The following is a 21,272-nucleotide window of genomic DNA, read 5'->3' as shown; positions in this document are numbered from 1 at the left end:
AACACAAGGGTGGAAAAAATCTTTTCCTGAAGATGTTTACTGGTACATTAAATCAAGTAATTTTTCCTATAAGCGCACTTAATAAATAAAGTTAAATAATGCACTTAGGCCTATTCGTATTTTATTACAGAAAAAAAAGCAATTATGAAATTAATTTTCATACAGGTGAAAACCTAATTAAGTTGAGAAAAACTGGACGATTTTCCATGATTTCCATTATACTGGTGAAACAGCAACACAGAAACTACATTTGTAAAGGTAAGAAAACTCATGAACAATACTAGCAAAAATGTATATAAATGCACAGGAAATTCAAAGGTGAACACATGAAAATACAAATTGTTTAAAAGAGAAACAGTAAAAGGGTCACCCATAGAGAAATTGTTGTTTTACAAAAATGGTGATTTTATTTCGCAGGAGTAGTCCTTCCTCTTGGTCTATCAAGGCTAATCTTCTGGGAGAGAAGAACAGCATCGACAATGCAGAGAACAAGCAATACAAGACCAAGCACCTATAAAAACAACGTTAGTTCCCCCACAGAATCTCTTTTACTGTAGTGACTCATCTACTGTTCCTCAAAGCAGCAGTAAACACATTTTCCTAACTTGCTTCTGGCTTTCTAAATATATGTGTGATACAAGACAGCTGATAAATAACATCCATATTTAAATCCCATCAGCCTTTCATACAGCAGCCTACACCTTGGCTTTGTTTGATGTTTGTGTGAAGCCTGGAGATGATGTGTTCTCCTTGAAAGCTAAGCTAATGCTGCATTATGCCAGACAATGCTTTTATCCTAAATGAAAACCCTTCTGTCTCTTTAAGGACTGCCTAATTAATAGTATTGGCCAGGAGAAAAGTCAACATCTGTAGAAACAAGCCTAGCAGGAAAAAAGTAGTGCTCCTCTCCTCTGGAGCTCTGAATGGGAAACATATTCCAAATTCACGAAAATGTAGTATTTAAAAAATACACAACTTGAGGCAGGCAGCTGGAAAATGTGTTTGCAAAACAGCCACTGAGTTAACCTGCTCAGCTCTTGCCCTTGAGCCCGATCCCACATGCCCGCAAATTTTTCTTTTGCAAGCATGTTTTAAAATGGAATTACCTGATCAGTGGGAGTAATGCTAAGGCAAGCTGTCCAGGCACAGTTCAAGGCCGAGTGCAGGCCTAGGGGCAATTCTGTTTCTCCTGACGTTGAAGATCTCATACGTTCTGCCCAAACTTGTTTTCCAAGCTACCTTCTTAGTCTCCTTCTTCCTACTTTAATTTCTATTAACTTCACAACTGAGAATATAACTTATATTCTAGTATTCTAACAGTCACTTTATCAGAAAGTTTCTTTTTTGCTTAGGATGTCATTGCCAACGAAGACATCAGCTTTCCACCTCGTCTCTTAAGCAGATTTTGAAAAACTCATGTGGCAAGTTCTGGGTTTCCTTTGGTTGCTTGTCACATTTTAGCTCATCTTGTGAATGTATTTACATCTCCTGAAGTACAACTAGAGGTTTTTTCCCCCCTTATCATTTATTAATGTTAATTAGTTTTCATTTGAATTAAAAATACCAGTTACTTAAACTATTAAACTGGTTTGATATTAGTACACAAAAATCTTACAATCATAGTATGAAAAAACCTTTTCAACTGCTGTAATTTCTCAGTTTGTATCAGGAGGGAGGTACCAGCATGTCTGTTAAAAAGTTTCAACTCTTTCTGGCAGGACTGTAGGCATTTCTTCTTAAACAGTGTAACCAAACTGGGTAGTCCTAAAAGAGCTATGGATTCTCCCACCCAGCGTTTCAGGTTATGGAAGCAAATGCAGGCTACTCAAATTAGTTAAACTCTAGGAGTTTACAGTGTTAGTACTTCTCTGTAGCAATTCCTAAGTCTAGTAATATCTTTGCATTACTAATGATTTAAGGATTTTTTTTTTAGTGAGATACATTGAATGTGTATTCACTTTTGTTTGCGACTTCTGCATTCGTTCTTCCGTGACAGTCATTTTCATGTCTACTGTAAGAATTGACATTCGTTAATTATTTTCCTACTTACTCCTCCAGCCAGTGTCCCCTTGTTGGTCTTGATTATTACTGCAAACAGGCACACAACGAGGAGGAACAATGCTGAAATCACCGAGTTGAAAACGTCCTGAAATGGCCAGTGGAAGAAAAATATTTATTTTGCAATACATGCCTGAAGAAGAACATGAATAGCTCCCAATGTTGTATGAATCGTTAAAAATTGCTCGTTTACTATGAAAATGGAATTACGGTAATATCCACGTAAGATCGATAGTGACACCCAGTGGTTTGATGTTGAAGAGTGTTTGTGGTCACACTTCCTCATTTTACCCTTTTTTTTTTTTTTGGCAGTCAAATTTATGCAACTTGGCTACGCTTGACAGAGTAAAGCAGCAAATACATTTAAAAAAGGGAGGTAAGAGGAGAACTCATTAATATTTAGGTGAAAGCATACATTTAATTTGTGCTGTGAAAGCTGCAAAGCACAGTATTATAAAGTTAAGCAAATGATGCTCATTACAGGAGGGATGTTAAGGGCTGTCAGCCAGCTGTTTAGAAACCGGGGCAAAAGAACACCGCCACCTCCGCTGGGAAAAACTGCTGCCCCAAAAATGAACTACTGCTTTTTTAACTTCCCAGAAACACGGACTGAGCCGATGGACGCTAACCCCTCCGGCCGGGCGATCCCAGAACGGCAGTGCCCCGGCTGCGCGGCCCCGCCCGTACTCACAGCCAGTGGCCAGAAGAACCGGCCCGTCTTGGCGTCGAGCTGCAGCAGGTAGAGCAGCAGGAGCAGCGCCGCGCTCAGCGCCTCCAGCCCGGCCAGCGCCGTGTACGCGCCCGGGGCGCGGGAGGCCGCGAAGCAGAGGAACGCGCCAAACGCCACCACCTGAGGGGACAGGGGAGGGAGGGGTGAGCGCCGCCGCCCGCTCGGGAGCGCAGGGACCCCCCGCAGGGGCCCGGCCCCGCCCCGCTCCCCTCAGCGCCTACCGCGCGCGCGATCTTCACGGCGCCCCGCGGGGAGCGGGGGAAGCCGCTGTCCAGCGCCATGGCGGCGGGACGGGACGGGGCGCGGCTGCCCGCTACCGCACCGTCGGCCGGGGCGGGGGCTGGGGCTGGGGCCGGCCCCGCCCCGGGCCCCGCCGGCGGCGGAAGTGAGCGCGCAGGGGGCGGAAGCGGGCCGGGGCCGGGGCCGGTGGCGGCGGGTCCGGCGGGGATGGGCCATGTGGCGGCTGGGGGCGGCCTGGGCGCGGCCCGCGGCGCTGCGCGGGGCCCGGGGCCGGAGGAGCGGCGCGCCGGGAGCCGCCTGGGCGAGCGGCGCGGCCGCGGGCTCCTCGGCGGGCGGCCTGGCGCTGCGCTCCCGGCCCGGCCCGAGCGGCGCTGGCGGCTGTAAGCCCGGAGGGCGGCGGGGCGGGAACCCGCTGGACGGGGAGGCGGGAGAGCGGCGGCCGCGGGGGCGACGGGCGGCCCCGGCCCGGCGCTGCCCTCACGACACACGGGAGGCGGCGGTGGCGGCGCGGGGGGAAGTGGGGGGCGTTGCTCAGTTCTTTCGGTTCCGCAGCGGCGGTTGCCCTGACGTGAGCAGCCACCGAGTCTCGAGCCTGCTGCTTCCCATTTCTTGTACGTCGCGGCCCTGATAATCTTCGGGGTCCCTCACTGACAGTGCCCGGTACCGGAACGGCCTTTTTCGTGTGTTTGGTTTTGTTAGGGGTCTAGTAACCCTAGCGTTGCTTGCACAGGTTTTATGTAGGCAGCTCGGAGATGTAAGGCATCTGAATTCTTGGAGGTGATCTAAAATCTTGATTCTTACCCAGCTTTATAGCTAGGCCTGCAAAGTCAGTGGGCATCACACCATGACTGGCCTTTCCAAAATTAAGTTTTTCCCCGATGGAAGCTGACTGAGGAGCAGTAAGTGTAACAAAAACTTGCTGGGAGAGTGTAGGTACTTACCATTTGGCTATTTGTAGTGTCAAGGACAGTGGAGAACTTAAGCTAAAACTGTGTCAGTGTGTGCCACAACATGTCTACTACATGACCTAATGATTACCTAAAACTTTAAAGATTGGAAATTTAGCAAATATTCATACTATAAGCAATAGAGAGCCTAAAAACTTCATGCAGGGGCTCACACTAAGGCTCAGTATAACTTAAGTTATGAAGATCTCCTTCTTGGTTGTAACTTCTGTTTATTTCTAATCTAGATAAACATCTGGTGAAAGAAGATGACAGAAAGACAGTTGTAAGTATGTGTTTTGTTCAGAAAACTCTGTAAAACGTGCAACTTCTTATTTTACTCTAATCTGAGCGTGTGTATATTGGCAGCCATCGGACGTGGCTGTTGTACTGAGCGGTGTCCAGGCGGTGGGTCTGTCCTGGGTCTTGCTCAGTGCAGACCCACGCTTGCCTGGTTCTGGAAATTGCAGTGAAGTCGTGAGGGGTTGTGCAAGCACATGGTGGTGTGTAGGGACGCGTGTCAGTTTGTTGCACGTGTAGCATTGCAGTTGTCCTGTACAGCCCTGCCTTGTGAGGTGTGTTTTTTTGTATTTGGAATCTAATTACTTCAAGCTATAAATTATTTTAAGACAACTGAAACAAAACTTTCTTAGTTTATTTTAATTGTGCAGGCTTCTGAAAATAAAATTTTAATGCATCTTAAGGTTTAAGTTATCTATTGAATGGATGCTGAAATTATTACGTCAGTTGGCATTTATTTTAAGTTGGAAGTTAGGTTGGTGTCTTTGAGGTGAGCTGTGGCAGCCGATGTGGTGACCCTCAGAAACCCTTGGGGGCCATGGGACGGGGGTGGGAGCAGGAGCTGGGGCAGGCAGCTGTTTTGCTGATTAAGGATGCCAATTAAACTCAGACACCAGAGTGAAAAGAGTAGGTGTATTTTACTAGTGATAGCTAAATAATGTAACAGAGTAATACAGAAAACATGCAGTAAGAAAAGAGAGAATAATGCACTTAAAGCAAACAAATAAGAAAATACAGGGTAATGCATTAAATCATTACTACATGAGAGAGAGAATAGTGATTAAGAAAGATCCATCACCACTTGCATACGTTACCATCATCCAGATCCGCAGTCGCTGGGCAGCCCCGGTTACAGCGAGGATTTGGAGAGCCTGTCCTGGCAAGCGGGAAGTCCTACGCGATGCGCCCATCCGTAGGTGAGGCAGCCAAAGGCAGCCAAAGTCACTGTGAGCGGGTCCAGCCTTATATACTAGAGATCAGCAAGCCAGAATAACTGGCACCTTTGTTTTGAGCAGAAAATTTAGGGTTTCATTCTCCTGTTGGATTTCCACCTGGCCAGGGCTTGGGGAGTGGGGGGAAACCAAGGGAGTTTCCAACAAGGCCAAATACTTGGGTTCTCAGCCGTGAATAAGGCTGAGAAAGGAGTTGGATACATTCTCTCGGCCTTTCATCCTCACTACTGATTATATTCTGTGTAAGTTGCATCTTTCACTGGTGAGCCTTACATATTTTGTTAATGACTACATGCTAAGTTAGCAGCTTCGGCTCGGGGCCTATTGTTCAGGCTTCAGTATTTCAACGCTTTAGCACTTTTTACATCAGCATAAGTGGGTTGTTATAACTTAGTACAATACCTACTAGCACAGTGGTTATCAGTTATAAAATATACAGGATTCATCTACAGGTCAACTCTGGCTTGGGCCTGCTGTCCAAGCCTTAGCACTTCAGCAGCTGAGTGCAGGGGTACCGGACGAAAAGGCTGCCCTGTGCCTGGTGCAGAGACAGTCGGTATATGTATGTCAGGGACAGAAAAAGTGGTGGTCTGCAAGGAGTCACAAAATCCAAACTGACCCCCAGTGTCTTTCTATAGAATAGTCTATTTACTTTATAAGGAAATAGTATACTTGATATGGGAAGAGCATATTTTTACATATGCAGTTTACTACCATGCGATTACATGTTTTTTAAAGGTGATACTGTTTTTCATCAGATATGTATCGAGGGGAACATTGCAAGTGGAAAAACAACATGCCTGGATTATTTTGCACAAACTACCAGCATTGAGGTACTGGATGTACATTTCTTTGTCTTTATTTACATCATTAAGCAGTTGCTTGTGTTGACAAAACTGACGGTTAACTTAGAAGTGTTTGTCCTTCCTTAGGCTAATGAGAAAGGAGCAGCAGGTTGTGAGCCAGGGCGCTTACTGGCGCACCTCCACCTCCCCCAACTATTTATATTCAAATTGTAGAAGAGATATTTAGATCATATGTGATACAGTACTGGAAGCCAAAATATCAGTAAGGCCTGTGGGTTAGAGTTTGTACCTCTGTAAAGTAACAGCAGCCCCCGTGGGTTGGGCATGTTTGGGCATGTGTGTTTGCTGTTTCATGTCACTTAAATCTTAGTTCTGTCTTGTAATCAGCAAAGTAAAGACAAAGAATTAATCATGTAAAGATACTGATGTCATGTAAGTGAGATCCCAGTACATGGACGGCTTTTTTTAAAAAGTGAAAAATCTGTTAGAATTGTTTCTGGAGGTTTTTTAGATTGGTATGGTATTTGATTTCATATTGCTTAGAGCAAGGTTAGGGGAAGGGCAGACTTACTGTATTTTAAACAAAATCAAGATCAAACCTCAGTGAGCAATTACTTTTGTGCACATCAGATATTAATGCTTTTCCTGGCAGACCTGGGAACACGTTTGATAAGTCTTAGGATTCCTCACAGAAATGCTGGATTGCCAGATGTTTTTTGGTAATTTAGCAGGAATTATCCTTATGGAATAAATAACTATTAACCCAAAGGACAGCAAACTTTAATTTGTATACAGTGCAACATTTTTTGAAAAGCTAGTTAACTTCCCAGGCTTATCAGGTTCTCTTAGGCCTGGCTCTACAGTATGGTTGAAGTTTTAGACACTGTTTGAACCAGTTAGGTCTCTTGTGATTTCACCTATTCAGGGTAGAGGCTTTTTTGATTAATTTTGTAAAAGCTTTGAATACATTTTGTTTGTTAGATCACAGAAATAAAATGAAAAGTAAGATAGTAGTCTGATCCTCTTTTCCTTTGCTGACAAGTGCTACTCTCTGAGAAATTAATTTGTGAGGGAATGAGCAGGTCATTGAAATGCAATCAGTACTCAGCTAAGCCATTCTTTCCCTTACATGGTACTGATTTTGTCTCGAAAAGGGAAATTATATCCAGGCTTGTTAGGTAATCAATCCAGTGTTTTATTTTGGTGGTTTGAAAATGCTAAAAAGCTACCGTATAATGATATTTCTCTATTCTTCAGCAGTGTTCATTATTACCTTCTGTATTACAGGATTCAGTGCTGTTTTTTGAAGAGGGATGAGTGTAAATCCTGAATACTCTTGACTTACTGAATGAGTATTCATTAAAAATAGTTGTAGACTTGTAGGGTCAAATTAAGTATTTTGAATCTAAACATGTTTAACATGGAGTAATTCTTTTTAACAAGGTTTTGACAGAACCAGTGAGTAAGTGGAGGAATGTTCGTGGCCATAATATCCTGGTAAGTGGCAGAAATTGTATCTACAACTACAGTTACTGTTCTTTTAGAAAGACGTGCGTGAGGACTTCTTACCAATTAGCAAAACTGTTACAAAAGGTGTGGTCATAATCTCATACAGCAAAAAATAAAGCTCCATAATGCAAAAGATCTTTTACTGTGATTAAGACGTGCACGTAATAGAAACATTGCATATAAAATGTGGTTTTGGCAAGGACTGGGTCTTTTATTGGGTGTGAAAGGTAAGCCCTGAGTGTGACAGTTGTTTCTAAATCTACTTATGCCTATTTCAGAGAAGGGAAGGTCACTCAGCGAGGGCTCGATATTGTTTGACTGCTGAAGAGAAGGAAAATTCAGTCCTGTGAGGTGTTGAGAGCTTCTCTTGTCTTTTGGGAAGTCACAGTGTCTTGCAACCATTCCCTGCACATACGTCCGTTTGTCACAGCGGTGCCCAGAGACAGCAGTCAGGGCCGTGACTACGTCTGCAGATTTGCTTTTGCTGGCATGGTTGAAGTGGTTTCTGATGTCAGTCTTCACTGCTTGTGTGATCACCTCCATTGCAAAAACCTCCCTGCTGCCTGAGATGGGGATCTCTGCTCAAGCTCAGGTGGAATTTGCTGTCGACACAGCGGTGTGGATACACCCCAAATCACATGTGCCCAAACATGTGTTTGATACCATTACTGCTATCATAGGTCCTCTACAAAAGTAAATTCTCCCTACTAGGAGTTGCTGATGCTTTATTTTCTTAATTAGTAAAGGTATAGGGCGTGCTTGTCTGTGTTGCATATCATCACAGCAATCTGTGCACTTTGGAATACTTTCTCATTCTGATCTTGGGCAGGGAGAAAAGGAGGAGGTCAGATCTGTGGACTGAAGCCACGTTGCTGCCTTAAAGCTTGGCACCTCGGCAAATACACACTGAATGATGTTTTGAGTCAGATCTTTTCTCTCCTTTGCAGGATAGACTGTTGCTTCTAAGTGTATGTGTGTGTGTGTAATCGCAGCAGTCAAAAAGAGTGGAAGATCTGAGAACTGCTTTGAGGATCCTTTGGGTAGAACAGTTCTCTGTGTTAAAAGACACCTTGTCTGAGGCCCAGAACATACTTACTGGAACCATATATGTGTTTCTGGATTCTGCATTTAGGGACTGGGTATACTGAGAGTCTGTCATTGCCCCAAAATAGAGTAGCAGATAAGTTTTTTTTAATTACTAAATATATTTGAACTGTTTCAAATGAGCTGTGCCTTGGTCCTGACTGTTTCAGGGCAGAGTAACTAATTCCTGTTGACTTCAGCGAGCATTCCAAATGCCCCACTTCGTGTCTCTTAAAGACCAGGACTGTAATTCTTACATCTGCATTGTGGAAAGCAAATGATCACTTAATTCTTGTAAAGCGTGGTGTCAGCTGTTTTAGTGCACTTCTTTTAGCAATTCTGTTGTAGTGCAAAAGCTTGCTAAATACCCAACTTCCCTTTTTTTGCTGTTTGACCTAACAAAAATGTCTGTCTTGCTTCTATCTCTGACCCCAGGGCTTAATGTACCAAGATGCGTCAAGATGGGGGATAACATTACAGACTTACATACAGCTGACAATGCTGGAGCAGCATACCAGACCAATGGTAAGTAAACATTTTTCTTTTAATTTAAAAAAGAATTAGATGTGGTTATGAGTAATAAATATTTTTAACCTTGTATCCAGAAGTTAAGATGCTGTTTGCATTCTTTGTTCCTGCAGTGAGTATGAATTTTTATGGTGCAAAGACACTGTTGATACGCTCAACACGTACTCTGAGGGCAAAACATCTGCCTCCTACCTGCTCAGAACTTTTACTTCCCCAAACTAATACTGCTGTTTTTGCACCACCCTTATGAGCTAGACTTGCGCAAATCTCTTCATCATCGCACGTCAGTGACTTGTCTGTAATTGGTGTCTGTATAAATTTAGCTATGTCAAATCTTTGCTAAACATTAAGTAATCTTAAAGGTAGTGTCAGTATTTGTTCTACTGCTTCATGCTGTCTGGCACAGATTTAGCCATTGCTTCTTGTGTTTATCCAAAATACTACCACTAAAATTTTCTATTGCTTTTTTTCAGATGGTCTGCATCATTTTTCTCTTGTAATGTTTTCTTTTTCTATACCGATTCACACAGTCCACCTTTTTATCAAGATCTGTTCACTTCTGTTTCCTACAAACACCTTTTGTTACATTCTGTGCTAAATCTTTCATTCCCTGATTACAAGATCTGATCTTAGGTGGCACATTTACATCTTAATGGTTGTTCTTGCATTACATTTTCTGAGTTTGTGTCAGGGCAAAATTTCAAAAGTACGACATATGGTAGTGATACTGCACATACAAGCTTTTGGAAGAGGTGTTTTTCCAAGATAATAGAAATCTCATTCTGTTGCAGAAAAAGTTCATTCAGAAATTCCTGAGGCTTTCCCTTCATTTCAGTCTGAGCTTTGCTGTCATTTGCACTTGAGCCTTGCTGGAGCAATTGTTGCTTCTGTGGTCATTAACGTGCAGCATACCTGGTTGGGAAGAGCTCTGCCAGGGTTGCCTTGCTCTGCAGGGGCCAGAGAGTGTCCAGAGTCTCTCTTCTCCCAAATGAAGCTCTGTTTGAGCACATGCAAGACTGGATAAGGCCAGTCCTTTGTCACTTGTAATTATTTCTTTTAAAAGTTCTGTTTTCTTGTTATAGTTTTTCTGATGTTAGGCCTGTTCTGTTGACAGTAACACACCTGAAGGTGGCAACAGTTCAGGAAGCATTAGTTCCTGTTGCTCTGCAAATCCGAAATGGATTGCTGCTTTTTTGTAGCCCTAGTTAACTTCAGCTGCTCAGTTTAATGCTTCTCCAGTTACCTTCAAAACTTGCGTATGAATAACAAATTAGTTATGTCAGTGTTTAATAATGCAGGGACCTAAGTAAGATTAGGAGTACTTGGTTTTTGTGGTTCCCACCCTCCCAGTAAATTTGTTTATCACAAGATCCGGAAGAACTGAAAGTGTTATGTATTTCATAATGTAAAGGACATGATGTGTAATATGAGCTTGAAAAGAAACAAGCATGCTGAAAAATGCAAACTAGTCAGTGACTGACAAGTTTTCTTTTGTAGATTTCCCCGGTAAGAATGATGGAGCGATCAATTCACAGTGCAAAATACATTTTTGTAGAAAATTTGTATCGAAGGTATGGAATATGGTTTTCTAAATTACTTTCTTGGCTTAATTAGATTAAAAAATGTATATAACTGACTGATGATTTCTTTGGTACTTTTCATTGAAGTGGTCTGTGAAGTCTGTTGGTTCTGTCTTGGAGTGGCAGTGTGTGTTGTACGGGTCGTGCTACCCACTGGTAGAATAAAACCTGTAGGACATGGGCCAGGCAAGAGCCTTTTCCAGAAGTGCTCTTGTGTATTTAGAACATGTTATTATTTAGAACACTGTTTATTTAAGTTATCTGCTCTCCAGCTGAATACAAAGTCTTGTTTAAATCAAAGCAAACGCATACTGAGGATGTAGAAAACCATGAGGACATAAAGAATAACACTGTAGGAGGCAGAGCACTAGACAGCGTTATCCAGCCCAGCAGCAGGGATTGGCATTCCTTGCAAGCAGGAACTCGAGTGACAAGCAGGAACTTGCGTCATGTGCTATTGCTTAGAATCAGGATTCATAGGATCAAAACAGGCTGCAAACCTTGGTAGGCTAGTGAGGAAAGAAACAACAAGAGCTGTTTGTCTCTAAATGTCACTTTCTGAATCAGGTCCCCACCCCAAGGTGTGCTGGGGCCGGAGGCAGAGCAGTTGGGCCTAACATGGGTTACTTTGTTCTGGTGGATATGGCCTGAAATAGAAGAAGCATTTATTACCTGTCTGATGTGTAACTTGCCCATCCCATACGAACTAAAAGAACGCAGTATTCAGCACTGATTTGGGTGGGTTTGTTTTGTTTTTTGTTTGGAATGCTGACCTTCTGTTGAGAAGTGTTTGTAACAGATTGTTGTTCTAATGGATTTCTCAGTGGTCTTAAGGGACAAAACCAGTTTCTTGCCCCTGTCTGCAGGGAGGATGGCTGCATGCCACAAGATGGCATCCGTGCTACATAAGCTCCTAGTCTGTTACTGGAACTGCTTTGAAAGTTGAGAGACACACAGTAAGATACGAGGCAAACGGAAAGACGTTATTTATCCCAGTCTATATACAATGCAAATGTACTGGCATGTCTTTCTCGTTTTTAATTACTGACTTTTTTTTTTTATTGTAGACAAACTGCTTTTGTCCCAAAGACTGAGAACTTTGTTGCTATGAGGCTAATTCTGCTTGTGTCAACTCTATGACAAATGTTATTTTTGTAATAACATTTTTAAGGGCATCTAAGATGTTTTGTGCCTTCAGATCTTTTTAATGTTGGACAGAAGGCATTTGCTTTGTTTTGTTCCAGCAAGCTAGAAGCCAGCTGGTGCTACCAATAGCAAACCAAAATATGATATAAGGGTGTATAAAAGGATTGTAAATCAAACAAGGAAAAATTTGGAGTAGATGAAAATAGCCGTTTTGAGTCACACACAAAAAAAAAGTAAATCTGTCCTCCCTCATATCCTGACTCCAGTCATGGCCAAAAGTACTTGAAAAGAGAGTATCCTGTTAAGAACAGGGTAAGCATGTATGATAATTTCTGATTATATCCAGTAACTTACAGTTTAGGGACTTTCTTATTCAGCAGTGATTTTTCTGTAGTAACCCACAGGGAATTTCTTTTCCATGAACCTGTCCAGTTTCCCCCTAAGCTTGTGTAAACCTTTAGTTTCCAGGAGGTCCTATGGCAAGCAGTTCTATAGCTTTGCTCCATGTTGTTTGATCACTGCCCTATCCTAGGTGTCATAGTTCTTTAAAGATCATCTAGGCTTGTCTCAAAAACTAATACTTCTGTGTACAGGAAAGAAAACTGCATATAAAAAAACCCAGGATGATAATGGGAGTATGGAAACAGTGGTAATAGAAACAGTCCATTTCAGAGTTCTGAAAGCACGTGAAGTCTCACACTAGGAGAAAATATTGTAATGTAGAGGCAGTACCCCTGTGACTTAGAGCCCATATTAGGGGGTAGGGAAAGTCATCTTAGGAACTGCAGGTTTGTTCATCTGCCTCAGTATTTAGCACAGCATCAGAACAAATGACAGAAGGAAAGAATAATTCAAGCTTTGGACAAAAATGTAGTCAGCGACCAACAACACAGCATGTTAGACTTACCTGGTAATTGTGTTTTGTAATGTCCTCCTCCACCTGAACGAAGGCATTCTCACCAGTCTGAACCGAAGTTACGTATTTGTGAAGGAGGTTTGGGGAGACTTCCATGAGTGATTATTCATAAGTGCAGAAGCTGGTGTTGTAACGTGATGGGAATTCCCATTGAAGTGAGATATTGAAAGGGGATGTATCAGCCTGGAAGGGGGTTACTCATGTTGGATCACCCTTTGGATTGATGCTTTGGTACACAGGGTGAGAGTATGCTAATAAATTCTATCATTCAGTTGAACTGACAACAGAAGTTTCAACTTTAAAATGAAAGATTGTAAGTTGAAAAGCAGAATCTTTATTTATTTAGTTAAAAATTGGTCACAAAATAATGCCAGTATTGAGTAGTCCAGAGAAGAGTAAATATAACTCTTGGAAGTATCTGGCAAAGGGCTTTCAGGAGAGGGGGATGGAAATATTGGTGCTTTTGTACACAGCTTTTATGAGAGCTTTTTTAACATTACTTTTTACACTTCTAACTGCTCATTTATGATCTATGAATGAAAACTGAAACAGATATGAAGCTGAGATACTGGGATGATCAAAAGAATGGAAAGCCTGTTTAAAGAGGCAAAACCAGCTTGACATACTTGTATAGAAAAGTTGTGAGAATACAATTGGCACCTATGGGCACAGTGGGTGCAAACACAAAATGTGAGTTACTGAAATTGCAGGATTATAGTAACAAAAGAATAATTAGATACAAAAATGCTGGGGATAAACTAAAGGCTAAAAATGAGAAGATGGTGTCTTAAGCATCAGGGGAACAAAGTAAAAATAGAAACTTTACACTTGATACTTTTATGTAGAAGGATAATAGTGTCCTGTGGCAGGGGAAAGGCCTTATAACTTAAAACGATTGCTTCCCATGCTGTAGGTTTTTTTTATTCAGCTGCTCCATGAAAATTTTAAAAACCATTCTGTAACTACACAGACTTTGCAAAGGAAAATTCCTTTGTATCCTCCAGAGGCTTTTTCTTTCCTTGTTACTATTTCCTAGAAGGAATCTCCTGTCTCTGTAGGGGAGTGGTCCTAATTCTTGTGTAGGTTAGTCAGCATGCAAAATTATGGAGAGAACACAAGAGAGGTTGCCCGTTGCAGAAAGTTAATTATGCCTGTCTGATGGAAGGTCTGGAAGACAAAACTGACCTGACATATCTTTAAATTTTGCTGAAAATAAAAATGTTATCAAAAACACCTCTCAAGCTCAAGCTATTCAACAGGTATCTTCAGCAAAGGGATTGTTAAATAGCTGTATGGAAGGCATTTTCCCATTAAAAGTATGTAAAAATGAATTAGAACTTTTTTATTCAAAGTAAGACTTGGACTGAATGGGGTAAGCATGCTGCAAAGAGCAGAGGTTATTTTCTGCTTTCTTTTCTGTAAAAGAAGGTATTGCTTAGGGTCCCAGTCTTAAAGGAGGGAGAAGAATCTCTTGTTATCTCTAGTCTACACAAGCTCTTCTCCTTTAGGAGAATAATTAGTTTAAGCAGGGGATAAAGAGCTGTGGGAACATCAGGAATACCAGCTCTTCTTTGATCCAGTGTCACTCAGTATTTGTGTTTTGGCTTTGCAGGCTTTTTCCCAGAGAGAGAACTAGAGTAAGATTTACAACGATGGGGAAGGCTTAAATTGTGAGCGATTGCTGTGAGCTTCTCTGGCATGCAGAGATATGCATGAATGTCCAAGTTCTTACTGTGATTGCACATCTGAGTTAAGCATTGAAAGACATGCTCACGTTAGGTGTAAAACTGTGGAAGAATATAAAACGCGTGCACGTGAGTATGCGTGATATGTTATAGGGTAAGCACTAGCAATTCACTTTGTTCCATTTGAATTCATATTTATTTATGATACAAAGCTCATTCCATTCGTGTTTAACTTTTGCACTAAAAACTTTACTTGGTAGAAGTCAAATGTCAGCAAACTTTGGAAATGAGAACGCCCTTTTGTGCCTTTTACGTTACCTGCCTCTTTATGGATCTTGAACCTGATGGAGAATCCTCACAGGATTATCCAGGGGACTCCACTGACACAGGGAAGGCAAAGGCATGTTGTCTGCAGAGCAGGTCAATGCAGGTTTGACCTGGATGTAGCTGTCTTTTAGGGTAAGAATAGTGGTGCTTTTTCTTATTTCTAATTCCTTTTGGCCTTCCTGTTTTTCCCATATATTTTGGAGAAAAGTAGCACAATCAGTATTTGGCTTATGTATATGCCTGCTACCCAGAAATGTATATGATTGAAGAATAGCAGTGAATTGTGTTATCTCATTTCTTGGGTGCTTTGAGAGGCAAGATATTCAGCTGGATGGCAGATAAAGAAGAGAGGTGGTATGAATACGGATTTTGCTTTCTTGCATACTTAAGTGGATATATCTTTCTGGATTATCTTTACTCCATTTTGCCAGTGGTCAAAGCACGTTGCCGGGGGAATGGCTTAGAAATCTGGAATCTCTTTCTTCAGCGGTATTTAAAATGTTGCAACTGGTCTTAGTCATTCAGCTGGAGAGGACAGGAGCCTCGACCCCATCTCTTTTCTATTTTTCTATTGCAGAGGCATTTAGGAAAGTGTGCATAGTATGTGTTACTATCACCAGTTTTGAAGACAGAATAATGTAAAGCTAGTAATATTTGACTATTTAGGAATATGGTAATAAGTGAAAATTCCAACACTAGTAAAAGCATAGTGTGTGATTCTTAACGTGTCCTTTTTCATGAGTTGTTTGATATTCTATTATTCTTACTGAGATAACGTTGGGACAGTTGTTGCCAATATTGTCTGTGTTCTCTGACTACAGAGTTTAGATTAAGCATGCTGAATATTTCACTACTCTTTTCACAAATATTTCTTACAGTGGGAGTAAATTTTATTTACACTGTGTCATTGTTTTTCACTGCTCTTTACTATGACTTCTGTAATTAATTGCTGCTTCGTAAATCAAGCCTTTCTGGTGACATGCACTGCAATACTTAAGATATATTTGAAATGATCCTGATATTAAGAACTTGAACAATAAATACCATTGACACTAATATGTTGTTGTATAAATGTTGATGTGGTCAAGTTTTTTCTTCTTAGTCACCAAGTAACTATTTTTTAACTGTAGTGGGAAAAATAATTAATGTTTGTAACTGTTAATAATAGAAACTTTGTGTTAGTATTGTATAAACAATGCTTTATGAGGCCTTCAGTTTGGGTGGGTGTAATATTGGTGGTCTTTTCATTTCACATATGCTAGAGTAAATGGGGAGTAATTCTAGTCAGGTGAAAAAAAAAAGTTTAGAACTGATCTGTGCATGCTGTTCAGTGAGTGATGACTTTTATGTTTTATTCAGCGGAAAAATGCCAGAGGTGGATTATGTTGTCCTAACTGAATGGTTTGACTGGATCCAGAACAACACTGATGTTTCGGTTGATTTGATAGGTAAAATTTTGATGGGATCTGGAGGGGTGTGTTTGTGGGTGGGTTTCCTTACTGTAGAAAAAAAAATCTTGTTTCTTGGGTCATAAATAATCACATTATTCAGTATAATAGTGGTTGCAATGTGTAGCATCAGACAGCATGAATTTGTGGATGGTTCAATGGACTGGTTAACATTAATGCCAAAGGGGAGGTTCAGTGGTGGTACTCAAGTCAGGATTCTTTCCTTCTATAGTCTGTGAAGTAAATTTCTTCTTTGCTTTTAAAGCTTGAACATAACTATTTTAATTTTTGTTATGACAGTTTATCTGCAGACTTCTCCTGAAGTTTGTTATGAGAGGTTAAAGAGAAGATGCAGGGAAGAGGAAAAGATCATTCCTCTGGTAAGGAGTTCCTTCAATATATGTGGTTACAATGAGTTTTGAAAACATAATGATTCCAATCTAAATACTAAAGTCATATTCTGAGTGTATTGCCAAAATGTGGTGCAGCTGTTTCCACTGCAGACTAAAACTTCACTATTTAATTTTGATTTGTTTTAAAAAAAATGATCTATCATGCACACTGACTTCTCCAAGTGTTATGTTCTAGTAATCAGTGTACTATAGGTGACTGTTTAGGTGAAGTATTAATCAACTGTTTTTGAAGATGTAAAAAGGCAATTGCTTCTGTATCATTAAACGGCATAAAAGCACCCAGTTGAAGCACAAATACCTGTGCATGCAGGTGCTGAAGATTTATGTGGGCACTTTCTGTTGTCTGCTATTACCAAGATGTGTATGTATGAAAAGTCTCTGAAAAGAAGCAACTTCTTGAAAATTGTTAGTGTGGGAATCTGCTTAAAAATAAGCTGTAGTAATTGAATGCTCACTTTCTGTGTCACAGTTTACAGAATGGCCCTTCATTAAACAAGTTTTCTCCTAAAGAAAGCCTAACCATAAGTAAATGTAGTTGCAGAAGACATACCATGTACTATAAGGTATCTTTAGCGTTGGGTAGTTCAGTAGAAGCAATTGTCAGTTGAAGACATATGCAAAAAGCTAAATTTTGGGCCATGTGAAATTTTTCCTCAGAGAATAAATTCTTACCATAATGAAGAGACATTGTGTTACTTTGCAGCTCTACTGAGGGGTGGGGGGGAGCAATTATGAATGAAAAATGTTGTGGTCTCCATGAAAAAAACCTAATAGTTGATGACAGGCAGAAGTGCTTTTAGAGGAAATGGAGTCAGAGTTAGGAGAAGGTGAGCTGGGAATTTTAGGAAAATGTATTGACACAAAAAGTGCCTGCAATACATTTTCTTTGCAGTCTTGCCCTTTTTGTCCTTATTTCTCTGTTACATTTTTCTCTGTAAAGTCTTGAGCCACATTATACCTATGGGAGAGAAACATGGCTCTTGATCTTAAAAGGAGCTGAAAGCCCTGTGTTCCTGTAAGCTGTGTCTTTGAGGTTCTTCATGGAGTAAAACCTTATACTGGGAATTAGTTTTTCTCAGAAACCTTCTGATGCTTTTCATTTTTGTTAGTGGAAATACCTGATGCTGGCTTTTATATGTAGCTCTTAACTACTTACCAAATGCATAAAAATTGCAATGTGTATTCCATCCCTGGGCATAGGTGTTATTTGAACGCCTCTTTCCTAGGAATATTTAGAAGCTATTCACCAGCTCTATGAAGATTGGCTCATTAAACATACACTGTCTGAAGTTTCCTGCCCAGTGCTTGTGAGTATCATTTTAGTTATAACCAATTAAGCATATGGAGGATTGTACTTTTCAGATATTAAGGGTGTTATTTAGTGGCAAAAGTAAATAAATCTGCTTTTATAATAACCTTTGGAGAAGGAAAACTCCAGAAAAATGTTTACAGCTATCCATTGTGTATAGCGTAACCATCTCTTTGGTGGAATTTGAGGGTCTGTTCACTGTGATTGTTTGCAGGATCAGACATGCAGCTTTTCAATGAATGCCAAATTCTGAACAGAAAGCTAATGGGACAGATCTGTATATTGATTTGGCTTCAGTGGTAGTCCTGTTCTATTTTGCTCAAAAGCAACCACATTTTATGGTGTCAGTTATTTCTAATGTTCATGTTCTTCTTTTCAAGGTTATTGGAGCTGACCATGACATGCAGAAAATGATAGAAAAGTATGAAGAAAACCGGGACCAAATACTAAACCCATACAATATGCAACACCATTTATAGAAGTCTGCGGTTATTGTATTGTAAAAAACATGTTTATGAAGTCTGATTTGGGGGCAATTTTGAGTATTTTTAGTATTTCTAAATATAATGGGTTTTGCTTTTGGATTATGCTTTGTAGAATGTTGTGGACTTACTGCTGTGAAATGTTGAGATACAAGTCATAAACAGAATACAAGCCAATTCCCTTTCATGTTTTTAGGTTCTCCATCAGCTTTACTATGTCAGTTCTATTCAGCTAAAATAGGGCTATTTCTCCCATTTCCCACTTCACTGCTGCTTCCTATAAGTAAGCTCTTTCTTTTTTTTTTCCCCCCAAAGACAACCCTATTTTTGTAATTTGAAAGAAATAGTTCCACACAAGAGGTGGAATGTCCTTTTTTATTATTAGAGGAAGCAAATGAAGTGCATCAAGTCAAAGTAGCTTTGTTAAATAGGTCTTTTCAAGTTGAAATGGGGAGTCGTACTCTAATCCTACCTACACTAGTGCAGTTTCATTGGATTCAGCAAGTCTCTTCTGCTTTACATGAAATCACAATATAGCTGTAGTTCTGAAGTAACTATGCACTAGTATAGTCCCACTGAATTCAATGGCAAAAAAAGAATAATAAGTGTTCGTAAGTGATTGTAGAAGGGCTCTGAGGCTTTTTATTAAGCTAGGTTTTTAAAATGGCTTCTTTCTCTGTAGTGTTCCTGAAATCCCTGGCCCTGCTATGGCTGAGTTAAGGACTAGTAAAAATACAGGGTGCACAGAACTGTATTTGTTGTTCCTTTGAAATGGTTATTAAAAACCCTAGAATTAATTGATTTCTTAAGTATTCTGGATTCTTCGATTGTAGGGGTTTTATAAAGAAAAATACAGATGGTTCTTTGGGTTTTTATCTTGATTGGTTTATTGTGACTTACAGGTACTTAGAGAGTAGAGAAAATAGTGGGGGTTTCATTCTTGCACTTGTTAGCTAAAGTGTTGAGTTGCCCTTAATTTCTGGTTTACTCTCTGAGTGTTGTCTTCAAGATAATCTTTTTAATGCAGCAGTCTGACTGTTTTCACGTTACTTTTTCTGTTTAATTTGAGGGGAATGATTCCTGAAGTACAGTATGTAATTTTTTTTCCTGTACTAGTTTTGCTTGGTGTAATTGGAGCAAGCAAAGTTAACAGTGCTTTAAAATACATTTATATTAATGTAGTTGAGCATCTGCCATAGCTTTGTAGTGAATGCTCCTAAAAATGGTTAACATCCAAGACTTCAGTTAGTATTTGATCACTTATTACAGACATTTGTCTGTAACTTGTTGGAGGATATAAATGTCCAGTTACTTGGCTTTTCCATGTTCCATGTGATTTTGAACAGGATTTGATGGTATTACTTTTGGAGATCACTTCACTGCTTTTATTTGTAGCTTTGTGGTAGCTGGTTTTGTGGTGTGCCTAAAAATCATTGTATTGAAATGATGGCACCGTTTTCCAAGTCAGGAAATGCAGTTCATTTCTTGTCACTTCCATCTGGTGGGATTTTTTTGGTTTTCCAAATCAGTACAACTTACTAATGGTCAGTGCACTGAGAGAGCATTTCCTAGTGAAGTACTAAATTGCTATACTAAAGCTTGTGAACCCAGTATTGCCATTCTATTGTTCTGTTGTAAATCTTCAGAATTCTAGCTTAAAAATAAGATTTTTGAGTGTTAAGTAATTATCTTACTTATTGAAGCTTTTTTGTAGGGGGGTAGTAGTTATTCTTAAAACCTTCTGTTAAACTTTAAAATTTTTTTCTTCTGTAAGAGACCAAAAGAACATTTTCTTTGGAAATAGTTCTAGAAATTTGAAGTTCAGTCATCTGCAGTTTGTTCTTAATTCTAATTTTATTATGGGTTGTAGAAGCCAAGCATGTATATTTTGCACACGGTCCAGAAAATATCACTTAATTGTTCTGTACAGAGAATCTTAACAGTGCTAAGAATCTCACTGTTACCTTTCAGCTTTTGAAAGAAATTTATGCTTTTTCGTCAGATTTCCCCCCCATTAATATATCAAAACAGTAGTTTGGATGGAGATTATTGATATTCATAACTCTAATGGAATATAAAGGAATAATTTATATAACTTATTTATTAAAAATTACAGATGCAATGGCTATAGAGAGCATGTTTATTTTATGTTTTGGTATCTATTAAATTTCATGTATAGATTTTAATGTACAGGAGGGTTGGGGTATTTAATGAATACTTGGAACAAAACCAAACAGGTTGCTTGTTATGTGTCAAAAATGTAAAATGTTTACAGTCTGCTATAGATGTGTAGGTAAAAATACGACAGTAATCATAAATAGCTGTTTTAAAGCCTGGAATTTATTTGCTTTTGTTTCTTGAAATCTCTCAGTTGATGAGGGGAGGGGAAAAAAGGGCAGTCAGCATTAGTCTGATACGTATTTTATTTTATGATTGTCTAAGAAGCAGTAATTGAGTAGCAAGTTCCAAAATACCATAGGAAGTACTCTTGTTTCTGTAGGCAGACTGAACTTCAGTACCAGTGGAATGGATAATAAAAACAATTTGCCACTTCTCTTGGCTTCTAAGATGTGGTCTATAAGTTGGATGTAGCCTATACTTGTAGACTGAACCATACAAAGCTGGTTTTGCATACGTTTTGGCTATTCTGGAGTATATTGTAGGAATACAGGAGATGAGTAAAAATTGTGGGTATTAATTACTTTTGTCACAATGAGTTCCACATCTAAACTGCAGTATGTGTGAAAAGTGATTTCCTTCTGTATTGCCTTTTCTTTATTACATACTTAATATGAATAGATGATTTCTTCTCCAT

At 39.9% G+C, this 21,272-nt stretch overlaps 2 protein-coding genes across 8 annotated transcripts; one reads left to right on the top strand and one right to left on the bottom strand.

Annotated features, from left to right (window-relative positions):
- Positions 1-104: 104 nt before the first annotated feature.
- On the bottom strand, positions 105-3,157 carry CKLF (chemokine like factor). The gene is made up of 4 exons (XM_074839875.1): positions 3,010-3,157; positions 2,750-2,908; positions 2,051-2,146; positions 105-511 (listed from the first exon to the last, which is right to left on the bottom strand). The coding sequence occupies exons 1-4, from the start codon at positions 3,067-3,069 to the stop codon at positions 407-409; spliced, it is 420 nt and encodes a 139-aa protein (XP_074695976.1). The 5' UTR covers positions 3,070-3,157; the 3' UTR covers positions 105-406.
- Positions 3,043-21,011, top strand: TK2 (thymidine kinase 2). Of its 7 annotated transcripts, none has more exons than XM_074839868.1 (10): positions 3,043-3,173; positions 4,221-4,258; positions 5,984-6,058; positions 7,475-7,528; positions 9,059-9,148; positions 10,649-10,722; positions 16,165-16,253; positions 16,554-16,633; positions 17,893-17,973; positions 18,356-21,011. In XM_074839868.1, exons 1-10 carry the CDS (start codon positions 3,068-3,070, stop codon positions 18,452-18,454), a joined length of 786 nt encoding a protein of 261 aa, XP_074695969.1. In that variant the 5' UTR covers positions 3,043-3,067; the 3' UTR covers positions 18,455-21,011. The 7 variants fall into 7 exon arrangements, 6 of the variants coding, with proteins under 6 accessions (XP_074695969.1, XP_074695968.1, XP_074695971.1 ...); XR_012625124.1 differs by lacking the exon at positions 3,043-3,173 and adding an exon at positions 3,227-3,408 and having other exon boundaries at positions 17,867-17,973; positions 18,356-18,500; XM_074839867.1 differs by lacking the exon at positions 3,043-3,173 and adding an exon at positions 3,227-3,408.
- Positions 21,012-21,272: the final 261 nt, after the last annotated feature.

The sequence above is a fragment of the Strix aluco genome, chromosome 14, assembly GCF_031877795.1.
Source record: "Strix aluco isolate bStrAlu1 chromosome 14, bStrAlu1.hap1, whole genome shotgun sequence".
Lineage (NCBI taxonomy): Eukaryota > Metazoa > Chordata > Aves > Strigiformes > Strigidae > Strix > Strix aluco.
This window is presented reverse-complemented; position numbering and strand designations above follow the sequence as displayed.